Genomic DNA, 25,118 nt, shown 5'->3' on the forward strand with positions numbered 1-25,118 from the left:
CATCCTTGCACGGTGTGCTGATTTCATAGTAGCAGGCCCATAAGTCCGTAGCCTACATTGTAGTCTCATGAAAATCTTTTTATGCACCCAGATCTAGGGGAGGCATGTTCTGATGGGAAACATTTTAGCCCATGGAGTGGAAATAGTGTTAATGTCTTCATACCTCCTATGTGCAGAATAAGGAAGTTGACAATACCAACTAGAGGCAACGAGGTTATTAAGAACACAGTCAAAATTAAAGATGTTCTACTCAGGGGGAAGTGGTAAAGGTATTGGGTTCATTTTGTTTCCATGTGTGAAAACTACATGTATATTATCATCTTCTGGCTAAATGACAAACACCACAACATCTAGCAGTGTTTATCTATGCTCTTCTCTCATCCTCTCCATCATTGGTTGTTTGCACTGTTGCTATGGAGTGGAAGTAGTTTTCAGCTCTTCACACCTCCTATGTGCAGAATAAGGACGTTGACCATACCAAGAGACAATACGTGTGAATACAGTCTAACAGTGCTGCCAATAGCCACAGGGCACTGAGGATAGCCACAGATACACTATATATACAAACATATGTGGACATGCCTTCAAATTAATGGTTTCGGGTATTTCAGCTACACTCGTTGCTGACAGGTGTAAAACATCGAGCACACAGCCATTCAATCTCCATTGACAAACACTGGTAGTAGAATGGCCTTACTGAAGAGCTAAGTGACTTTCAATGTGGCACCATCATAGGATGACACCTTTCCAACATATCAGTTCGTCAAATTTCTGCCCTGCTAGAGCTGACCCGGTCAAATGTAAGTACTGTTATTGTGAAGTGGAAATGTCTAGGAGCAACAACGGCTCAGCCGCTAAGTGGTAGGCCACACAAGCTCATAGAACGGGACTGCCGAGTTCTGAAGCATGTAGCACGTAACAATCGTCTGTCCTCGGTTGCAACACTCACTACCGAGTTCCAAACTGCCCCTGGAAGTTTGGAACTCGAGCCTAAGATCACCATGTGCAATGCCAAGCGTCAGCTGGAGTCCAGTGAGGTCCATACAGAAATGGTTTGATCGAGATCAGTGTGGAAGAACTTGACTGGCCTGCACAGAGCCCTGACCCCAACCCCATCAAACACCTTTGGGATGATTAGGAACGCCGACTGTTAGCCAGGCCAAATTGTATCTAGACACTGTTGCCCTAGAGCACACAAAGAATTACACCTACCTTGGCCTAAACATCAACACCACAGGTAACTTCCAAAAGGCTGTGAACGATCTAAGAGACAAGGCCACAAGGGCCTTCTATGCCATCAAAAGGAACATAAAACTCAACATCCCAATTAGGATCTGGCAAAAAATACCCTCTATGGCTGTGAGGTCTGGGGTCCACTCACCAACCAAGAATTCACAAAATGGGACAAACACCCAATTGAGACTCTGCGTTCAGAATTCCGCGAAAGTATACTTAGTGTACAGACCCAAAACAATGCATGAAGAGCAGAATTATGACTATATCCACTAGTTATCAAAATCCAGAAAATAGCTGTTAAATTCTACAACCACCTAAAAGAAAGCAATGCCCACACGTTCCACCACAAAGCCCTCACCTACAGAGAGATGAACGCAGAGAAGACTCCCCTCAGCCAGCTGGTTCTGGGGCTCTGTTCACAAACACAAAAAATACTACACAGAGTCTCAGGACAGCAACACATTTAAACCCAACCAAATTATGAGAAAGCAAAAAAAATAACTAATTTACACACTGGAAAGAATCAACCAAAAAACAGAGCAAATTGGAAAGCTGTCTGGCCGTAGACAGAGAGCACACAATGGCAGAATACCTGACCATTGTGACTGACCCTAAATTAATGAAATCTTTGACTATGTACAGACTCAGTGAGCATAGCCTTGCTATTGAGAGAGGCCGCCATAGGCAGACCTGGCTCTCAAGAGAAGACAGGCTATGTGCACACTGCCCACAAAATGAGGTGGAAACTGAGCTGCACTTTCTAACCTCCTGCCAAATGTATGACCATATAAGAGACACATATTTCCCTCAGATTACACAGATACACAAAGAATTTGAAAAACAAATCAAATTTTAATAAACTCAGCAGCAAGATTTGTGACCTGTTGCCACATGAAAAGGGCAACCAGTGAAGAACAAACACCGTTTTAAATACTACGCCACTCGAGAAGCCCCAGTATATGTCTCCTTATGGTAATACTGCACTTCTCGTGACATACATCTTGTTCTTGTCCTCTCAAGGGATGCCATTTAACCGGCTGTCACAATCTCCGTATAATCAGCACACAAACCCCTCAGGATTCAGTGCTCAACAATGCATCCCACTTGTAAAGCAGCTGCTTCGTCTTGATGTTCTTCTTTCCTCCCATTCACTCCATGAAGGAGAGCTCTCCTAGTCCCAAAATAGCCCAGAATGCACCGCGCGGCCCATTGGCGACACATGTGCAATGTACACAATGTGCGCTAATACGATTTCAATGGAGTTTCCCCATCTCCGCAAAAGTGTCTCTGGGTATAATAAGAACTTCCACAGTAGGTGGCGGTAATGCACCATAACGTTGGATGCCAACCACCGATAACCCCCACCGAAGAAGAAGAACATAAGAACAAAGATGTTTTAATGTTCCCTGTCCTCTCCTTCAAAAATAGACAATTCAAGAATTTAAACCTGTTGTATTGATATAAAACAATAACGGTGCTTCTTTAATTGCTATGAACTTTATATTTGGCTTACTTCTTTTTTTACCAAGCCGTGCATCTGTTGCAGATTGATGGGGTGGATTCCTGCAATTCATTCTGGTAGGTACTGCCTCTGAGGACAGTGTCTTCCGTGAACCCTGTTGAAAGAGACATTTTTACCACAAAAGTATTATATGATTATATTATATTTTTATTAACAAAGATAGTAGCTGTACCTTAATCATAATAAAACACTCTTCAAAGTGCTCCTCGCATTCAGCAACCCCCTTTCTTCAGGTCCTCGGAGGACTTCTGCAGACTGATGTCCCCACGCCTGATGTTTCTCAGCCATATCTTCCTCCATAGCAGTTGCAGAAGTGTGTAAGGTTTAATCTCACATTTGATTGAATTAAAAACAAAAAATATAATTACACATGCTTTGTTTTCCATTTTATGGAAATATGACTGACTCTCGTCTCTCCCAAGACCTATAAGAGCAGCTTCTACCCTTTCCAGCTGCAGAAGAGCCTCAGCAGTTTCTAGGAATCTACAACACCAGTTGTTTTTTAACCTCTTTCTCTGGGACTCCCAGAGTGTGTGTATAGGGCAGTGTTTAGTTTAAAGTTTATGGTTGTGTCCTCAATCCTTGTTCTCTTATACCTCTACTCCCAAGTGGCGCAGCGGTCTAAGGCACTGCATCTCAGTGCTTGAGGTGTCACTACAAACACCCTGGTTAGATTCCAGGCTGTATCACAACCGGCCGTGATTGGAAGTCCAATAGGGTGGCGCACAATTGGCCCAGCGTCATCCGGGTTTGGCTGGTGTAGGCTGTCATTGTAAATAAGAATTTGTTCTTAACTGGCTTATATATATATATATATATATATATATATATATATATATATATATATATATATATATATATATATATATATATATATATATATACACTGCTCAAAAAAATAAAGGGAACACTTAAACAACACAATGTATCTCCAAGTCAATCACACTTCTGTGAAATCAAACTGTCCACTTAGGAAGCAACACTGATTGACAATACATTTCACATGCTGTTGTGCAAATGGAATAGACAACAGGTGGAAATTATAGGCAATTAGCAAGACACCCCCAATAAAGGAGTGGTTCTGCAGGTGGGGACCACAGACCACTTCTCAGTTCCTATGCTTCATGGCTGATGTTTTGGTCACTTTTGAATGCTGGCGGTGCTTTCACTCTTGTGGTAGCATGAGACGGAGTCTACAACCCACACAAGTGGCTCAGGTAGTGCAGCTCATCCAGGATGGCACATCAATGCGAGCTGTGGCAAGAAGGTTTGCTGTGTCTGTCAGGGTAGTGTCCAGAGCACGGAGGCACTACCAGGAGACAGGCCAGTACATCAGGAGACGTGGAGGAGGCCGTAGGAGGGCAACAACCCAGCAGCAGGACCGCTACCTCCGCCTTTGTGCAAGGAGGAGCAGGAGAAGCACTGCCAGAGCCCTGCAAAATGACCTCCAGCAGGCCACAAATGTGCATGTGTCTGCTCAAACGGTCAGAAACAGACTCCATGAGGGTGGTATGAGGGCCCGACGTCCACAGGTGGGGGTTGTGCTTACAGCCCAACACCGTGCAGGACGTTTGGCATTTGCCAGAGAACACCAAGATTGGCAAATTCGCCACTGGCGCCCTGTGCTCTTCACAGATGAAAGCAGGTTCACACTGACCATGTGACAGACGTGCCAGAGTCTGGAGACGCCGTGGAGAACGTTCTGCTGCCTGCAACATCCTCCAGCATGACCGGTTTGGCGGTGGGTCAGTCATGGTGTGGGGTGGCATTTCTTTGGGGGGCCGCACAGCCCTCCATGTGCTCGCCAGAGGTAGCCTGACTGCCATTAGGTACCGAGATGAGATCCTCAGACCCCTTGTGAGACCATATGCTGGTGCGGTTGGCCCTGGGTTCCTCCTAATGCAAGACAATGCTAGACCTCATGTGGCTGGAGTGTGTCAGCAGTTCCTGCAAGACGAAGGCATTGATGCTATGGACTGGCCCGCCCGTTCCCCAGACCTGAATCCAATTGAGCACATCTGGGACATCATGTCTCGCTCCATCCACCAATGCCACGTTGCACCACAGACTGTCCAGGAGTTGGCGGATGCTTTAGTCCAGGTCTGGGAGGAGATCCCTCAGGAGACCATCCGCCACCTCATCAGGAGCATGCCCAGGTGTTGTAGGGAGGTCATACAGGCACGTGGAGGCCACACACACTACTGAGCCTCATTTTGACTTGTTTTAAGGACATTACATCAAAGTTGGATCAGCCTGTAGTGTGGTTTTCCACTTTAATTTTGAGTGTGACTCCAAATCCAGACCTCCATGGGTTGATAAATTGGATTTCCATTGATTCTTTTTGTGTGATTTTGTTGTCAGCACATTCAACTATGTAAAGAAAACAGTATTTTATAAGATTATTTTGAGCAATATATATATTGTAACGACCCGGTATTGTGTTCTGTGTTTGTGGGTGTGTTATGGTTCTCATGGCTACTAACAGGGGTTAAATATGTCAGGACAGAGGGAAAGGTTGGGGGGGTATGATGGGTAATCCCGCGGGATTTGGAAATGCATAAACAGGGATTACTGTCTCATCTTCTCTCTCTTTTCTGTTCGGGGCCTTGATCTGTTCCTATGGGAGTAACCCTTAATTAGACTTGGTATAATTGTGTACGTTCGGCATTTAGCGGCGAGGGCTGTGGCCTGAACAATAGCCCAGTTTAGGAATAAACCTGTGTTCTGACCTGCACACCTAGAGTCCGTCTCTTTTTCCTTTATGACCCAGCCGGGTCATTACATTGGCGTCAAAAGTGCTTTCGAACTACGGGATCAAGACTAGGCGAGTTAGCTGTTCAGTATAGGCCGGGTTAGCTTTAGCGTGACTCGCATCTACGGTCATGATGCTTGGGGCGAGGCGGAAAATTAAGGAAGAGTCGGACAATGTGTCCGTTGTGGGCTCGGGGGTACCCGGTCGGGAGGTTCGGGCGGCGACTGCCGTAGAAGAGCTGGAGGGCCACATGGCGGGAGTTAAATTGTCAGTCAGCAAGATGGCAGAACTGGCGGGTTTTCCTTCACACCGCTCGAGAGCAGACGTCACGGTGACGAGGATATCAACGTCACCGGGTGCGGAAATGGCGGGGCCTGCTTATGTAAACAGAGATGGCAGCGGCCTATTGCCATTAGCCACGGTAGCGGCTAAACTACCAAAGTTCAATGGACAAGGTAAATGGGAAGTTTTTTTCACTCAATTCGAGTTGTTGGCTAGAGCCGGGAGGTGGTCTGACGAGACGAAAGCGTTACAGCTTGCCCTGAGCCTGACAGAGGAGGCGTCGGAATGCCTGTTAACGCTAGCCCCCGACGAGAGGGGCGACTACGGTGCGCTAGTGGAGGCATTGGGGGGCCGTTTCGGCAGCGACGCGCAGCCCAACATGCTGCAGATTGAACTGAGTAACAAAAAGAGACTTCAGGGGGAATCATTAAAGGCGTTGGCAAGTGGTATTCTGAGCCTGACCAGGCGGGCTTATGCAACTATGCCGATTGGGGTGCAAGACGAGCTGGCACGGGACAGTTTTATTAGAGCGCTCTCTTCCACCGAACTGGGTAAGCATGTTCAGATGGCGGACCCACCATCTCTGCGGGCTGCAGTGGAGATAGCCAGGAAGAGGGAGCTGATCTGGGGTGAGGGAGTGAGAGTGGACGTCGCCAGTCAACCAGAGGTGAGAGCAGTGGTGGCTGGGGTGCCAGGGGTCACGAAACCAGAGTGGGTCGACGAGTTGGGCGGGCTAGTCAAGACTGCTTCGCTTGTCATGGAGAGGGGCTTCAGGCAGCGTCGCAGTGTCAGCTCAACTCCTATTGTCTGCTGGGGTTGTGGCCAGCCTGGCCACATTCAGCGGGAGTGTGGCAGATTCCCCCGTCACCAGGGAAACGACGGCGGGTTCTCGCGCAGGGGGCAGCGCGGACCCACCCCCCCGCCCCCGAACCCACTGTAAGCAAAAGAGGTACCCAGCAGCGCAGACAAGAGGGTGGGGACCTGCTCCCCCAAGGTGTAGCTGCCGCCGTGTTTCCTAGTCCGGTAGTTGTGGTGGGACGTACCACCGTTGGGGACTTCTGCAATGTCATCGTCAAGGTAGAGGGGGTGGAATGTTTGGCCCTGGTCGACACGGGCTCTACAGTAACCCTGGTGAGACCAGACATACTACCTGTTGGGGTGCGGGTGGAGCCGACCCTTGTCCAGCTACGGACTGTCACGGGGGAGCTAGCCCCCATGTTAGGGAAGTGTCAGCTATCTGTGACTGTGGGGGGGGGGGAGAACTGTGGGGTGTCTGGCGTGGGTAGCAGCGGTGCAGGACCCCTGTATACTGGGAATGGACTTTTTGAAAAACTGTGGGGCTCAGTTGGACTTAGCGTCGGGCACTTTGAGGCTGTCGGGGGGGCCCACAGTGGGAATGTCGCCTTCGGGAGAGCCAGCAGGGGGCAGGGCTGTCCCTCCGTCTTCCTCCAAGCTTGCAGAAACTCCACCGGTCATCCCGGCTGCTCCCTTGGTCGTTGTGCCATTCCAGCAGCTGTCTCCGGCGGCGACGGCCTTCACTCCCCATCATGGTGCAAGCACAGGCAGCTCAGTAGCCCAAAACACACTGGCTCCTTCACCCCATCAGCCCGACGGGGGGAAGGAGGAAGCTATCGACGCCGTCGAGGCTGTGTGGCTGAAGAACTGTCAGGGTCTGGATGAGAGACAACAGAGACAGTTAAAGCAGCTGCTGTTAAGACTTTAAAGATAGCTTCGCTTGGGGGGAAGATGAGGTAGGACAAACGCACCTAGTTCAGCACGAAATAGACACTGGGGACGCCCGACCCATTAAAATTTGGCCCCGTCGTATTCCCCTTGCCAGGTGGGAAGCAGCAGACACAGCTATTGTTGACATGTTGCGGGCTGATTTCATTGAGCCATCAGATAGCCCATGGTCCGCGCCGGTCGTCATGGTGCCTAAGAAAGGGGGTAAACTTAGGTTTTGTGTTGACTACAGGGGCCTAAATTCTGTCACCACTAAAGACTCTTATCCCCTACCGAGGATTGATGAGTCGCTAGACCACGTGAGAGGGTCCTCGTGGTTCTCCTCCCTTGATCTGCGCAGTGGCTACTGGCAGGTGCCCCTCTCGCCAGGGGCACGTGAAAAAACGGCCTTCTCCACAGATAGGGGCCATTGGCAGTTCAAGGTGCTGTGCTTCGGGCTCTGTAATGCTCCTGCCACCTTTGAGAGGCTCGTGGACAGAGTGCTGGCGGGGGTTCCGAGAGACGAGTGTGTTGTGTACCTAGACGACATATTGGTGCACGGCACATCGTTCGCGGGGGCACTGGGGGCACTTAGGCGAGTGTTGGAGAGGATCTCGGGGGCGGGGCTAAAATTACATCCGGGAAAGTGCCATTTCATGCAAAGGGAGGTGGCGTTCCTGGGGCATCAGCTGGGTGGTGAGGGCATCAGCACGATGCCAGACAAAGTAGAGGCTGTGAGGGGGTGGCCAGTTCCAGGGGGAAAAAAAGAGGTTAAGAGCTTCCTGGGGCTGGCATCCTACTATCGTAGGTTTGTGAAGGGGTTTGCGGGGGTAGCGGCTCCTTTGAACCACCTTCTCAAGGAGGACACTGTTTTTCAGTGGACCGAAGAGCACCAGCGGGCGTTTGAGGCTCTCAAACGTGCCCTGATGGAGGCCCCTGTCCTGGCCTCACCAGACCCGAACCGTCCGTTCATCCTGGACACCGATGCAAGCAATGAGGGTTTGGGGGCTGTGCTGGCTCAGCGTGGTCCTGATGGGGAACACGTAGTACCTTATTACAGCAGGACTTTTGATAAGGCTGAAAAACACTACTGCGTGACAAGGAGAGAGCTTTTGGCTGTCGTGGCAGCAGTACGCCATTTCAAGTACTACCTGGGGGGCCTGCCGTTTGTGGTCCGGACGGATCACTCCGCCCTGCAGTGGCTTCTCTCCTTCAAGGAGCCAGAGGGTCAGATTGCCCGCTGGCTGGAGGAGCTGCAACCCTACGACTTCCAGGTGGAGCACAGAGCCGGCCTTCGCCACAGCAATGCAGACGCCTTGTCCCGCCGCCCGTGTGCTGAGGATGGCTGTGGGTACTGCGCCAAACGGGTGGAGCGAGAGAGAGAACTGTGCAGGGAGGAGGGAGTCACCGCCACGGTGAGTCAGCTGAGTGTGACAGAGTGCCGGGAGCTTGAGGCTGTGGACGTTGGGGAGTGGAGGCGTCGCCAGGAGGAGGACGCAGAGCTGCGTCCTGTGCTGCGGTGGGTGGAAGAGAGAAGACGACCGCCGTGGGGGGAAGTAGCCCCTCTATCACCAGTCACCAAGGGACTGTGGGCTAAATTCACAGTCCTTAGAGTGGCTGAGGGAGTGCTCCAGAGGGGGTGGAAAAAGCCAGCGACTGGAGAAATTACGTGGCAGGTAGTGGTGCCCAAAAGGCTGCAGGGGAGCGTGTTACAGCAGCTTCATGGGGGAGTTGGCGCAGGGCATTTTGGGGTCTCCAAAACGTTAAAGCGCATGCGTAAAGGCTTCTATTGGGCCAGGCACAGGAGGGATGTTGAGGACTTTTGTAGGCAGTGCGACGAGTGTGCTGCTAAAAAAGGACCTCCAGGTCAGTCACACGCCCTCCTACAACAATTCCCAGTAGGGGAGCCCATGGAGAGACTGGGGGTAGACATAGTGGGGCCGTTTCCAACCACAGACAGAGGTAACAGGTGGATTCTAACCGCTATGGACTACTTCACCAAGTGGCCGGAGGCTTACGCTCTCCCAGACCAGGAGGCAGAGACAGTAGCTGATGCGTTGGTGGGGGGAATAATCAGTCGGTTTGGGGTGCCACAGTCTATTCACAGCGACCAGGGGAGAAACTTCGAGTCACGGGTGTTCTCAGAGTTGTGTAGACGGTTAGGCGCGGAGAAGACGCGCACTACTCCGCTTCACCCCCAGAGTGATGGGCTGGTGGAAAGATTTAACAGAACGTTAGCACAGCAGCTGGCCATCGTTACCTCAAAACACCAGAGAGATTGGGACACCCACTTACCGTTTATTCTTATGGCATATAGGTCGGCTGTTCAAGAATCGACTGCGTGCTCCCCAGCGCTACTAATGTTAGGTCGTGAGTTGCGCACCCCAGCCGAACTGACGTTTGGCCACCCTCCTGATAATGACAACGGGGTTTTGCCTGGCCCGAACTATGTGTGTCGTCTGCAGAACCGGTTAGAAGCGGCTCACACCTTCGCAAGAGAGCAACTCGAGAACGCAGGGGTGCGCCAAAAGCGCCACTATGACTTGCGCGCTAGGGGGAGGCACTTTGGAGCGGGAGAATGTGTGTGGCTTCACAACCCCACGCGCAAGAAGGGGCGGTGCCCAAAGCTGGACAGTGCATGGGTGGGGCCGTGTCTGGTGATAGAGAGAGTGGGGGAGGTGACGTACCGGGTGGAGGTCCCCCCACGGAGCAGGAAGGTGGTGGTCCACCGGGACCGATTGGCACCCTACAGAGGGAGGAAAACGGTAGGAAATGGGAGTGAGGTCTCTGATGTGAGCCCACGGGAACAGTCTAACGAGGAGACTCTAGCGCAACCTGAGCCTGGGATGGGGGCTGCTTCTTCGGAGGGCGCTGGAAATGACATTGGGGCAGATGAGTGTTCTGGGGGTTCACCGGTGAGAGCCACGGGGAGGCCCAAGAGACTGATGCGACCTCCGGGTCGTTTTAAGGATTTTGTTGTGTAACCCTAGGGGCTAGGGTTTAGAAAGGGGGGGGCTATGTAACGACCCGGTATTGTGTTCTGTGTTTGTGGGTGTGTTATGGTTCTCATGGCTACTAACAGGGGTTAAATATGTCAGGACAGAGGGAAAGGTTGGGGGGGTATGATGGGTAATCCCGCGGGATTTGGAAATGCATAAATAGGGATTACTGTCTCATCTTCTCTCTCTTTTCTGTTCGGGGCCTTGATCTGTTCCTATGGGAGTAACCCTTAATTAGACTTGGTATAATTGTGTACGTTCGGCATTTAGCGGCGTGGGCTGTGGCCTGAACAATAGCCCAGTTTAGGAATAAACCTGTGTTCTGACCTGCACACCTAGAGTCCGTCTCTTTTTCCTTTATGACCCAGCCGGGTCATTACAATATATTCTCTTCAATTAAAACTGACTCATTCCTCCATAACAACCATTGCCTGATTAGCAACACCCCCAATATGAAGAACATATTATAGAATAAAGACCCACACTTTATCCTGTCCTATGAAACATTAGAACAAAGATCCACACTTTATCCTGTCCTATGAAACATTAGAACAAAGATCCACACTTTATCCTGTCCTATGACACAGACGCATTTAATAAATGTGCAACCTGTTGAGTTTTGTCTATTTTCTGAAGATGCATATAATTATAGTAGACTATATTTTATGGTATTCTGACTTAATCTGATCATAGGGCAACAGTATTTAAGTAGTCTCCTATACAATGTTTTACAGACATCTACCATCATTCAAGGAGGTACTTAATGGTGTTCTACAACTCGATAAATTACTTTGCAATGACTCAGTGTGACAAATGCTGGCTTCTATTGATTGTACAGCATACCCTGGGATAGCCTCATATGTAATATAGCTGGACACATTGGTAAACAAACTTTAACTAGCCATGCTGCCTCATGCTAGCTGTGTTAAACCCAGCTATAGTTTTGTTTCATTATTGGTAGCTAGTTGGTTTAATCTATCAGTGATCGTTTCTTTGGTGATTGATTCGATGGGTAGTCATGGATACAGCACACTACTGATTACACAGCCAACGACGTGTGCCTCACCATGCAATAATTACTCCAAATGCATCTTCTCGTTATTTATTACATACCTTGGAAACTGGAAAAAATATTTTCCTCCCTTGCTCTGCACAGTATTGCAGCCGATTAATGCACATAGCTTCATCTTTGTATCTCCGTAATAATTGTAATAGTTATCAGTATCTTTGACAACAAACACATGAGATTACAGCTCAACAATTTAACAATCAAGCTGGAAATTAGCTTTGCATAATGATTCGTTTTTTATACTGCTTCCCCTCCCTTAAACAAACTAACAGAGAACAGTTTACATTAAACATGGTATTTATTGATTACATATGTTTTGGAAACAGAAAACATCAATCGAGATCAAAGGTTTCATTGATGAGAAAATTAGCAGAATGTCAGCCATAATCCATCTTCTCCCACTGCTGCCCACTGGGCTTCCTCTAACTAATATATTTGGTTGCGCTAGGAAACGCCAACCGGATGCTTCACATTTATACATCCGGTGAAATATCTGTCTCATTGTTCTATCTATGACAATAACTTCCAGCAGCAGCAGCAGAGTTCGCCATTTTGGAAGGCAGCTTTGTTCCTACACAAAAGTACAGATAAAACATCGTTTTTTGGGTTATTTTTTTATTTAAAAAAAAACGTATTAGTTGTTTGGGGTACATCCTTCGATAGATAAAGTGAGGACAGATGATTTAATATGTAATACTTCAATGTAAACAATATATCATCTGTTCAACATTATCTTGCTAGCCTTCAGGTTTCGTCGACGAACCAGGAAGTTAACGTTAGTAAGCTGGCTAGCCAATGTACAGATAGCTAGTTATTACTTTCTGAAAATTGATGACGCTAACATTTATCAGATGCATGTTGCTAGCGTTATCTGAAGTTAGTCAAGCAGCTAGATAGGTTTCACGTGGGATTGTTATTCATTTAGCTAGCAAGTTAACGTTAGGTAAATTAACGTAGCTAGCATGTTAGAACAAATACACCAGTCGGTGTCTGTAGAGGATAAATTGACCATGATTAGCTAGCTAGCGAATGCTAGAAAAGAATGTACGCTATTTACTGGTGTATGGTTGAATTTACTTCATGTCATCCAGAAGGTTAACTCGCTATCTATATGTAGATTTGAATTATTTTTTTTACAGTTTGTTGGCACTGCAGCTAGCCATGTAACGTTAGCTCGTTTTAGCTATTAATGTGAACATTTATCACTTGTGTGGCAGATGCGACAGGCAAAGCGAATTCGTTCCCCAGGCGTTTGGCTCAGTGAGTTCAGCTGGGTGGAGAGTCGAAAGCGCCAGAAACGAGATGATTCGAATAGCAGTGTAAGGGAGAATAAATCTCGAAGACGTCAACAACCCCTCAAAACACATGAAGGGTAAATATTCTGACCCAATTCCCCCCCCCCCCCCCCCCCCCAACAGAACTATTATAGGCCCCACCCATCCACAAGCAACCCCGAGATCATCCTTTTTACATCTGTCTGGTCATTTCTGTCTCTTCAATTAGGTTTGTAGGATCCAGCAGCTATACACATGCCAAATGTTTTCACAGCAATATATTAATGTGGTGAGGACAAGCCATCATCTTATAAATAATGAGTGAAATCCAAGCTCACAGCATACTTTAGGCCAAAGTTTATTTCAGGAGAATCTGCCTCTTTCCCTGCCCTTGACAGATGTGGTCACAATTCATTTTGGAAGTTTGAAGTCTTTATTATTGGAAGTCACTGTCATTTGACAATATTTCACTGTACATTTTATTGCTGGAAGGTAAAACCGTGTCTGGTTTCTGTGTCCGTCTCTGATTGAGCTTGTGCTTTGTGAGAGATGGAGGTTTATAGTGGAAGTTTCCAGGGCAGAACGGGTAAGGAAGCTCTAATAATAAGTCCCCCGGCAACGCAGACCTTTTCCTGGAAGAGACCTGACACCACCAGGGTGCCATCATGGCTTTCTCTGACTCTGGGGCTCTGGAGGTCCAGAGACTCGGATCACATTCCTCTGCTGAAAGGGCTTCACGGATTCCTCGCTGAGCCAAAACAACTGTCGTAGCAGACACCTGTGCTTTCGATTTGTGTGTGTTGGTGTGTGTGAGAGGTAGAAGGGGATTCTGCTGGATTGGGGGGGGGGGGGGGTGCTTGAGCACACATACATTCAAGCTGGCTGCTCATATTTATATGATAGATTCATGTGAAAGGTTGCTACATGATCTGTTCTAACAGCTCTTGAGACATATTGCCTGTCCAGTTTGTTGTGTCAGTTTACCCCCAAAACTAGGAATCTACACTATCCTCCACTATGTTAGGCTTTCACACCAAGAACCTTGGAGTGATGATGTTGCACTCTGTAGTTGTAAATAAGCTTGTTACTAATTAAATTTTTTATATATTAAGCCCCTTGGGATAGGATGACGGGGAAGACGTAGGTCCTGGCCATTAGAACCAAGCAGTGGGTAAGTAGGCAGGAGGAGGAGTCAGTCACTTAGCTGTCTTGTTGTTTCTCCCTTTCAGGCACTACCTGGAGACCCACAGCCTGAACCAGCAGAGGATAGAGTCTAAGGACAGGAGGGCCAGAGAAGCCAGCCTGGAGATGGGCTACGGCGAGGACAACAGGGCCGCCGCCACCAGGGACAGAGACCGCGAGAGGGAGAAGGACAAGGAGTGGCACCACTACAGCAAGTCATCCGGGCGGAGTGGCAAGAGTGGCCGCAGTAGCCGCCGAGGGCGGCGACGCAGCCCTTCTCATCAACGCTCCTCTTACTCGGTATGAGAACATCTTACACGCTCTTCTCTCCTTTCCAACCAACTCCCTATATGGTTATTAGTGGTGTTAGCTTTTCTTTGTCGATCTTTTTCAATATGTACCACAGTGAAAAACAGATGGGTTAGAATTATGGATCCAATGTTAGTACCAAAATTCACTGAATACCATCTAGGCATAACTGTAGCAGACTAAGCGCAAACACCTTTACAAGGCTTCAATAAGAAGAGTCAAGGGAAACTTTATATCTATCATTTAAGTCAGAAGATAACCAAAACTGTAACTTGAAAGACACAAAAATGCATATTAGCCTATTCTACTAGACTGATGGTTGATAATGTTTTGTACCGCTTACTTTGAGAAAGTCTCTCACATGAACCTTGTTGTTGCCATGTTTCTCTTCTGTAACACCCACTATGTGGTGACGCCCCCTATGCCTTTCTCTGGTGGGGCTGAATTTGAATGTGCTGCTCCCGCTGTGGTCCGCTGGCGCTGCCTGGTTCGCAACCTACCCACTCTGAATGGGCCGATCCATCCGAAATCTCTCCCCCACGTCCGATCCCCCCCTCTGCCTGCTGAATGAATGAATGGCACGTTCCGTCCCGTTGTGGTGGCCTGGCCTGATGATGGTGCTCTCTCTGGGTCGGTGATGGTGGTTGATGGTTGATGGTGGTGGTGATGGGACAACAGAGGAGCCATCATCGCAGGAGCAGGAAAAGATCCCGGAGTGTTGAGGATGATGACGAGGGTCACCTGATCTATCACAGGGGAGACATGCTAAGAGCCAGATGTATAGAATATATCCCTTTTCTCTCTCTGTCAACTAGCTATCTGTTATGTTGTTGCTTTTTCATATGGTGTACTGTTGCAAAATACTATTCTATTGTAGACACTTGTATTTGAGCGGGTAGGGTTTATCATTGTATTGTTAAATGTGGATTAGTTATTACACCACGCTACATAACATCATTATTAGTGTGATGTGTGTACTGTGTATTATGTTTTGTTGGCTTGGAGCCCTGTCCTGTTCTAGTTAGACAGTATAATGCTAAATCCATATCGAACAAAGCAGCTAGGACATTTTGTGGCAGATCAGGTGTGATGGTTGTGGATGCCAGTCATCACTCCTCTGGTTCTAACTAATGCTCTTTATTCCCTGTAGATGAGATTGTGTCCACTCTAGGAGAAGGAGCCTTTGGGAAAGTTGTGGAATGCATCGATCACTCTAAGTAAGTTGCTCACTGGAAACGTCTGGATGTCACGGTGACAATGCTACCCCTCTCCCCTTTCAATTCAATTTAACGGCTTTATTGGCATGGGGAAACATATGTTACATTGCCAAAGCAAGTGAAATAGATAATAAATAAAAGTAAAATAAACATTACACGAACAAAAGTTACAAAATAATATACATTCCAAATGTCATATTGTGCAAATAGTTCAAGTACAAAAGGGAAAGTAAATAAACATAAATATGGGTTGTATTTACAATGGTGTTTGTTCTTCACTGGTTGCCCTTTTCTTGTGGCAACAGGTCACAAATATTGCTACTGTCATTGCACACTGGTATTTCACCCAATAGATATGGGAGTTTATCAAAATGGGTTGTTTTTTAATTCTTTGTGGGTCTGTGTAATCTGAGGGAAATGTGTTTCTCTAGTTTGGTCATACATTTGGCAGGAGGTTAGAAAGAGCAGCTCAGTTTCCACCTCATTTTATGGGCAGTGTGCACATAGCCTGTCTTCTCTTGAGAGCCAGGTCTGCCTACTGTGGCCTTTCTCAATAGCAAGGCTATGCTCACTGAGTCTACATAGTCAAGGCTTTCCTTAAGTTTGGGTCAGTCACAGTGTTCAGGTGTTCTACCACTGTGTACTCTCTGTTTAGGGCCAAATAGCATTCTAGTTTGCTATGTTTTTTTGTTAATGCTTTCTAATGCGTCAAGTAATTATCTTTTTGTTTTCTCATGATTTGGTTGGGTCTAATTGTGTTGCTGTCCTGGGGCTCTGTTCACAAACACAAACAGACCCCACAGAGCCCCAGGACAGCAACACAATTAGACCCAACCAAGTCATGAGAGGACCAGCTTGCTTAGGGGACTCTTCTCCAGGTTCATCTTTCTGTAGATGATAGCTTTGTTTTGGAATGCGTGGGAATCGCTTCTTTTTAGGTGGTTGTAGAGTTGAACGTCTCTTTTCTGGATTAAGATCATTAACGGCTATCGGCGTAATTCTGCTCTGCATGCATTATTTGGTGTTTTACATTGTATGCTGAGGATATTTTTGCTGAATTCTGTTTCAATTTGGTGTTTGTCCCAATTTGTGAATTTCTTGGTTGGTGAGCGGACCCCAGACCTCACAACCATAAAGGGCAATGGGTTCTAGGACTGATTCAATTATTTTCTGCCAGATCCTAATTGGTATGTTGATTTTTATGCTCCTTGTGATGGCATAGAAGGCCCTTCTTGCCTTCTCTCAGATCGTTCACAGCTTTGTGGAAGTTACCTGTGACGCTGATGTTTAGGCCGAGGTATGTATAGGTTATTGTGTTCTCTAGGGCAATGGTGTCTAGGTTGAATTTGTATTTGTGGTCCTGGCAACTGGACTTTTTTGGGGAATACCATTACTTTTGTCTTACTGAGATTTACTGTCAGGGCTCAGGTCTGACAGAATCTGTGCAGAAGATATAGGTGCTGCTGTTGGCCCTCCTTGGTTGGGGACAGAAGCACCAGATCATCAGCAAACAGTAGACATTTGACTTCAGATTCTAGTAGGGTGTGACTGGATGCTGCAGACTGTTCTAGAGCCCTCACCAATTCGTTGATAGATACAGTACCAGTCAAAAGTTTGGACACCTCATTCAAGGGTTTTTCTTTATTTTACTATTTTCTACATTGTAGAATAATAGTGAAGACATCAAAACTATGAAATAACACACACGCAATCATGTAGTAACCCAAAAAGTGTTAAACAAATCAAAATATATTTTAGATTCTTCAAAGTAGCCACCCTTTGCCTTGATGACAGCTTTGCACACTCTTGACATTCTCTCAACCAGCTTCACCTGGAATGCTTTTCCAACAGTCTTGAAGAAGTTCCCACATATGCTGAGCACTTGTTGGCTGCTTTTCCTTTACTCTGCGGTCCAACTCATCCCAAGCCATCTCAATTGGGTTGAGGTCGGGTGATTGTGGAGGCCAGGTCATCTGATGCAGCACTACATCACTCGCCTTCATGGTCAAATAGCCCATACACAGCCTGGAGGTGTGTTGGGTCATTGTCCTTTTGAAAAAGAAATGATAGTCCCACTAAGCATAAACCAGATGGGATGGCGTATCGCTGCAGAGTGCTGTGGTAGCCATGCTGGTTTAGTGTGCCTTGAATTCTAAATAAGTCACCAGCGAAGCGCCATCACACCACCTCCTCCATGCTTCACGGTGGGAACCACACTTGTGGAGATCATCCATTCACCTACACTGCGTCTCACAAAGACACGGCGGTTGGAACCAAAAATCTCAAATTTGGACTCATCAGACCAAAAGACCGATGGAAATCTGTCCAATGTCCATTGCTCGTGTTTCTTGGCCCAAGCAAGTCTCTTCTTATTATTGGTGTTCTTTAGTAGTGGTTTCTTTGCAGCAATTCGACCATGAAGGCCTGATTCATGCAGTCTTCTCTGAACAGTTGATGTTGAGATGTGTCTGTTACTTGAACTCTGTGAAGCATTTATTTGGGCTGCAATTTCTTACGCTGGTAACTCTAATGAACCTATCCTCTGCCCTAGAGGTAACTCTGGGTCTTCCTTTCCTGTGGTGGTCCTCATGAGAGCCAGTTTCGTCATAGCACTTGGTTTTTGCGACTGAACTTGAAGAAATGTTTAAAGTTCTTGACATTTTCCATATTGACTGACCTCCATGTCTTAAAGTATTGATGGACTGTCATTTCGCTTTGCTTATTTGAGCTGTTCTTGCCATAATATGGGCTTGGTCTTTTACCAAATAGGGCTATCTTCTGTATACCCACAGTGTGCTCTCAAACTTAATCTCTCTGTTTCTCTCTCTCGTTCTAATCTGAAAGCCTCAATCTCTCTCACAGTTGGATATGTGTGTCTCGTCTGTGATTCCAGAATTGGTTCTCGCGTGGCACTGAAGATCATTAAAAACATTGACCGCTACCGCGAGGCAGCCATGGCTGAGGTGGAGGTGCTGGAGCAGATGAACTCTCTGGACTGTGACCGGAGATAGTAAGTCACGACATGTTATTAGAACATGCCCCATACGTAAGCAGAAATCATGTAGACTTTCCATTACGAGGATGATGTGCAGTCTCAACTACTGCACGTAGTTGGTTATCTGCCAGGCGTACACTTTAATTATGGAATAGAACTTAAATATCCCACTTTAATGATCAGTGTGTCATCAATATCAGACACCTTTGGTTGTCTTGCCTAGCTAGCTAATCCCTAACTGTGATTGGCTCTGAATAAGATTCTGCTAAATTACTGAGATGTAAATCCCTCCTTTATCTCCCCCTCTCTCTCCTCCCTCTTTCTTTCTTCTCCTCCCCTCTCTCTCTTTCTGTCTCTTGCCTCAATCCCCTCCCTCCACCTCTCCTCCTCCGTCTCAGTGGATGTGTGAGGATGCTGGACTGGTTCGACCACCACGGTCACGTGTGTATATCGTTTGAGCTGCTGGGGCTCAGTACCTATGACTACCTGAAGGAGAACAACTTCCAGCCGTTCCCGATAGAACACATCAGGATCATGGCCTACCAGATCATCCGAGCCGTACGATGTGAGTAGTTACCATAGAGTTACACATTAGAACATACTGGAATAGTCATTTCATTGTATCTCTGTGGTAGTAAGCACCACCCACACTGGATAAGAGCAATGTTACATGTCTCAACTTAAAGGTTGTGTGTTTCCCAAATGGAACCCTATTCTCAATATAGTGCACTAAGTATTTAATTTTGGGGGGGAACATGTCACCGTTTGGGAGGCAGACACTGTAAATGAAAAGCTGTTGGGTTCTAGTGGTGACTTCAGAGTGTATTCCATTGTACAAATGGTGTAATAGAAGGAAGGGTTGTCTACTCTCCTGCCTGTGTTGACTGTGTTCTCCATGGTGGCTGTTTGTTTCAGTCCTGCATAAGAACAAGCTGACACACACTGACCTGAAGCCCGAGAACATTCTGTTTGTGGACTCAGAGTACGATATCGAGTACAACGCCAAAATGGTATGAGTCTGTTACCTGCCCACTCTCCCACATTGATCTCTGCTGACAAAACACTCACCGTGAATGAACTGTGAAGTTCACTGATTTGTTTGTGTCAGCCCTATTTGAATTTGTGTACTGTCTGACTCAATCAAATGAATATTTGTCATGACTCATATCTGCCCTACAGAAGCGCGACGAGAGGACGTTGAAGAACCCGGACGTGAAGGTGGTTGATTTTGGCAACGCCACTTATGAACACAACCACCACACCTCCGTAGTGTCCACACGCCACTACCGCGCTCCAGAGGTCATTCTGGGTAAGACACATACTTCCTCAATGCTAATTCATGATATTACTGATGTTATGTGTTAATGCTACTTATCGTCGTTGTCTGATGAAAACATCTTCAAAACAGAAACTTCTCAGGAAATTGAAAAAATTACCACATTTTCCCATTAACAAACATACAATTATAAAACTTCAGAAGCTATTTGTAATACATTTTCTTGGTCTTAGAGTCCTGAAATGTTTAGAGTACATTAAGGGGAGTTACTGATTTCATTAAATGTACAAAACTGAAAATGAGGATTAACAGAGTTCCAGGGTTTTCATCAGACAGCGACGTTATACAGACTTGGGCTGCATCCAGGTGGCATAGGGAACCATTTGGGCTGCATCCCTGTTTCTCTGTTGCTGATGTCACGCTTCTCTCTCTGTGTAGATCTGTGGAGTCTGGGTTGTAATGCTTCTCTCTCTGTGTAGATCTGGGCTGGGACCATGCCTGTGACGTGTGGAGTCTGGGCTGTATCCTCATAGAGTACTACCTGGGATCAACTCTCTTCCAGGTGGGGGACTGTCGGCTATCCACAATATCATCATACTAATAATGCCTTCTCAATCATGCATTCATCTCAAGCTGTTCAAGCTTCTTTCTATGCATAGGTAGATCACAGGGTAGATCATAGGTAGGTAGATCACGCTTCCTGCATAGAAAAGTTTGGCCGGGCCTCCTAAGTGTTATTTTGGGTCGCCTAAGTCCATACAGTAAAAAAACGTAATAAAAAATTATCATTTGTATGGAAAGACATTTTCAGTGTACACTTGAAACAACTAAAACCAGATATAATGTATGTAGAAAAGATTATGGACCTATGTATTATTTCAATAAGATCATATTTGAGGACTATTAATCACTTAAATAAAAGCTAGACAGTCAGGGAGAATCTAAAATGATAAAAATTATATCTTCAGGGCTCTTTTTGTCATGGCATGGGGCCCCCATTGATTTTGTTATATGGTTTAAGTCACTCAGATAGCATAAGAACACGGCATAAGCCACGGCAAAATGTGTAGATTTACTGGAAATTGGGTTTAAAACCGCAAATGTTCTCTCAGTGCATTGGCAAATGTGTGGAATTGCAGGAAATTACTTTTAGAACAGCAACATTTTGTTATTGCAGCCAAGAGGGCTTACAAATTTGCCACCACACCCACCACCTAAGCCCTATTTTGATCCAGAAACAACTCTGTCTCACTGTGTCCTGGGTGTAACGTTAGACTCATCTCTGTGGCTATTGTGTTCTCTCCTCCAGACCCACGACAGTAAAGAACACCTGGCTATGATGGAGAGGGTCCTGGGCCCCATACCGGTGCATCTCCTGCAGAAAACCAAGAAGCGGCGGTATGTCCATCGGTACCAGCTGGACTGGGATGCACTCAGCTCCTCTGGGAGATACGTGAGGAAACACTGCAAACCACTCAAGGTAAAGAGGGCCTCCAGCAATATGGGCAACGTATTTTGTATCCTCAATTCATTTAATGGAACTGACCCTATTGATACTAGTGATATAAAGACGTCTGAATCACAGTTTTGTTGTGGTCATTGATATCAATAAATCTGACCATCTCCTCCCCTCTCTCCTCCACCCCTTCCATCCCCTCGCTGTCCCCTCAGCAATACATGATGGTCCAGAGCTTGGACCACGACCAGCTGTTTGACCTGATCCAGAAGATGCTGGAGTACGACCCAGCTAAACGCCTCTCCCTGGACCAGGCTCTCAGACACCCTTTCTTCACCTGCCTACGCAAGGCCACCAGGAAATGACCTTAAACCCCAGCGTGGACCCCAACCTGACCCTGCCTGTCATCGTGACAATCATCACAACTGTTGTGGCCATGACCATTGCCATGACAACTATGATGATTGACCATTGCCATGGCCCTACATTGACTCTCCGGGAGAGATTGTTTACCTCTGGCTGTATCAGTCCGCCCACGTGGCTTTATAGTCCATTGCTGTCATGCTAGTTAGTGTTAATGTATTGCGAGTTGTATCATTGTAGTAGCAACCTGGTTCACTGATGAAGCTGGTGCATTATTCTATGGGCTGTCAGACTTTAATACGTTAACTCCAGTGTTTTTTAATTGCGATTTATCGCATTGTCTAAATGCTTTCCAAATACACTGAAAACATCCCAAGTACATAACCTATTCAGCTAAAAGCTAGTTGACATTGAGGTTAAAGAAAGTGTGCTTTTTCAATTTACCTAATTCTGCTAACCGTTAAGATGTCAATATTCTTGTAATGTTTTTGTATAAAAAATCTTACATTTCAGCTTAATTTGAGCAAATTCTGAATTTGTGATTAATCAAAGCAAATTTTGTAATTCACTCGATTACATTTTTGAATCGTCTGACAGCCCTATGAGTTTTTTTCCCAAGTCCCTTTTTTCAGTATGACTGGATTTGTAACTTTTGGAATATCGCTGTATGTGTGCATTTGTCAATAAAACGTCTGGAGTATGAACGTATATGTAAAAATTAAGTACCCTGTACACAGCAGTGCGTATAGTTCAGTGGTTCACAACCTTTCCCCCCAAGGACCCCTTTTTCGCATCTGATTTCATGGCCCTCATTTATTTTTAACACCGTGAATCAATAAGACCCTGCAACCCCACCAAGAAACTAAGGACCCCTAGGTCGGGGACCACTGGTCTAGATCCAGGAGCTGGTTTTGGCAGGAACAACTAGTATTAAATGTGTTTAAAAACCACACAAGAAATATAAGATCCCAGAAATGTTGCATACACACCAAAAGCTTATTGCTCTCATTTGGTGCACAATTTTGTTTACATCCCTGTTAGTGAGCATTTCTCCTTTGCCAAGATAATCCATCCACACCTAATAAATATGGCATATCAAGAAGCTGGTTAAACAGCATGATCATTACACAGGTGCACCTTCTGCTGGGGACAAAAGGCCACACTAAAATGTGCAGTTATGTCACACAACACAATGCCACAGATGTCTCAAGGTTTGGGGGCGATTGCAGTTGGCATGCTGACTGCAGGGATCCAATAAGCCCCCTCCAATGTCGTTTCAAAGAATTTGGCAGTACATCCAACCGGCCTCACAACCGCAGACCACAAGTAACGAGGCCAGGACCTCCACATCCGCTTCTTCACCTGTGGGATCGTCTGAGACCAGCCACCGGGACAGTTGATGAAACTGGGTTTGCAAAACCGAATAATTATTGCACAAACTCAGAAACCGTCTCAGGGAAGCTCATCTGCTTGCTCGTCGTCCTCACCAGGGTCTTAACCTGACTGCAGTTCGACATTGTAACTGACTTCAGTGGGCAAATGCTCACCTTCAATGGCCCTGGCACAGAGAAGTGTGGTTTCAACTGTACCGGGCAGATGGCGGACAGCATGTGGGCGAGCAGTCTGCTGATGTCAACGTTGTAAACAGTGCCCTATGGTGATGGTGGGGTTATGGTATAGGCAGGAATAAGCAACAGATAACAAACACAATTGCATTTTATCAATGGCAATTTGAATGCACAGAGATACCGTGACAAGATCCTGAGGCCCATTGTTGTGCCGTTCACCCGCCGCCATCACCTCATGTTTCAGCATGATATCATGTCGCAAGGATCTGTACACAATTCCTGGAAGATGAAAATGTCCCAGTTCTTTCATGGTCTGCATACTCACCAGACATGTCACTCATTGTGCTTGTTTGGGATGCTCTGGATCGACGTGCATGACACCATGTTCCAGTTCCTGCCAATATCCAGAAACTTCGTGCAGCCATTGGAGAGGAGTGGGACAACACTCCACAGGGCGCAATCAAAAGCCTGATCAACTCTATGCGAAGATGTGTCGCGATGCACGAGGAAAATGGTGGTCACACCAGATACTGACTGATTTTCTGATCCACGGCCGTGCCTTTTTTTTAAGGTACTGTATCTGGGACCAACAGATACATATCTGTATTCCAGTCATGTGAAATCCATAGATCAGGGCCTAATTAATTTATTTAAATTGATTGATTTCCTTATATGAACTGTAACTCAGTAAAATCTTTGAAATGGTTGTATGTTGCGTTTTTATGTTTGTTCAGTGTATTGCAGTGGAGGCTGCTGAGGGGAGAACGACTCATAATAATGGTCAGAACAGAGCAAATGGATTGGCATCAAAAACCTCGAAACCATGTGTTTAATATATTTGATACCATTCCACTGATTCTGTTCCAGTCATTGCCACGAGCCCGTTCTCCCCAATTAAGGTGCCACCAACCTCCAGTGGTGTATACAGTGGCAAGAAAAAGTATATGAACTCTTTGGAATTACCTGGATTTCTGCATAAATTAGTCATACAATTTGATCTGATTTTCATCTTTGTCACAACAATAGACAAACACAGTGTGCTTAAACTAGTAACACACTAATTATTGTACTTTTCTTGTCTATATTGAATACATCGTTTAAACATTCACAGTATAGGTTTGGGAAAAGTATGTGAACCCCTAGGCTAATGACTTTTCCAAAAGCTAATTGGAGTCAGGAGTCAGCTAACCTTGAGTCCAATCACTGAGACGAGAGATTGGAAATAGCTGCCCTGCCCTATAAAAAACACTAATTCTGAGTTTGCTATTCACATGAAGCACTGCTGGATGTGAACCATACCTTGAACAAAAGAGATCGCAGAAGACCTAAGATTAGGAATTGTTGACTTGCATGAAGCTGGGAAGGGTTACACAAGTATCTCTAAAAGCCTTGATGTTCATCAGTCCACGGTAAGACAAATTGTCTGTGACTAGAGAAAGTTCAGCACTGTTGCTACTCTGCCTAGGAGTGGCCGTCCTGCAAAGACGACTGCAAGAGCACAGCGCAGAATGCTCAATGAGGTTAAGAAGAATCCTAGAGTGTCAGCTAAAGACTTACAGAAATCTCTGGAACGTGCTAACATCTCTGTTGATGAGTCTACGATACGTAAAACACTAAACAAGAATGGTGTTCATGGGAGGACACCACGGAAGATGCCACTGCTGACCAAAAAAAACATTGCTTCAAGTCTGAAGTTCGCAAAAGTGCACCTGGATGTTCCACAGCGCTTCTGGCAAAATATTCTGTGGACAGATGAACTACAGTTGAGTTGTTTGTAAGGAACACGCAACACTATGTATAGAGAAAAAAAGGTACAGCACATCAAAATCTCATCCCAACTGTAAAGTATGGTGAAGGGAGTATCATGGTTTGGGGCTGCCTCAGGGCCTGGATAGC

At 46.3% G+C, this 25,118-nt stretch overlaps 1 protein-coding gene across 3 annotated transcripts; it reads left to right on the forward strand.

Moving 5' to 3' along the window:
- The first annotated feature begins 12,072 nt into the window (after nt 1-12,072).
- clk4a (CDC-like kinase 4a) lies at nt 12,073-22,358 on the forward strand. 3 transcript variants are annotated; one of them, XM_014212577.2, is made up of 12 exons: nt 12,073-12,163; nt 12,800-12,954; nt 14,086-14,338; nt 15,026-15,125; nt 15,498-15,564; nt 18,458-18,574; nt 18,958-19,124; nt 19,475-19,569; nt 19,739-19,868; nt 20,315-20,397; nt 21,145-21,315; nt 21,507-22,358. In XM_014212577.2, the coding sequence occupies exons 1-12, from the start codon at nt 12,095-12,097 to the stop codon at nt 21,654-21,656; spliced, it is 1,557 nt and encodes a 518-aa protein (XP_014068052.1). In that variant the 5' UTR covers nt 12,073-12,094; the 3' UTR covers nt 21,657-22,358.
- The last annotated feature ends 2,760 nt before the right edge of the window (nt 22,359-25,118 follow it).

Source organism: Salmo salar, chromosome 09, assembly GCF_965601325.2.
Source record: "Salmo salar chromosome 09, fSalSal1, whole genome shotgun sequence".
Classification (NCBI taxonomy): Eukaryota; Metazoa; Chordata; class Actinopteri; order Salmoniformes; family Salmonidae; genus Salmo; species Salmo salar.

Excerpts from the sequence above, each read along its gene's own strand:
- clk4a (XM_014212577.2), top strand. The coding sequence starts at position 12,095 with ATGACAATAACTTCCAGCAGCAGCAGCAGAGTTCGCCATTTTGGAAGG. Across the intron at positions 18,575-18,957 it reads CTGGACTGTGACCGGAGATA|TGGATGTGTGAGGATGCTGG; the intron begins GTAAGTCACGAC and ends CCTCCGTCTCAG. Across the intron at positions 21,316-21,506 it reads AACACTGCAAACCACTCAAG|CAATACATGATGGTCCAGAG; the intron begins GTAAAGAGGGCC and ends CTGTCCCCTCAG.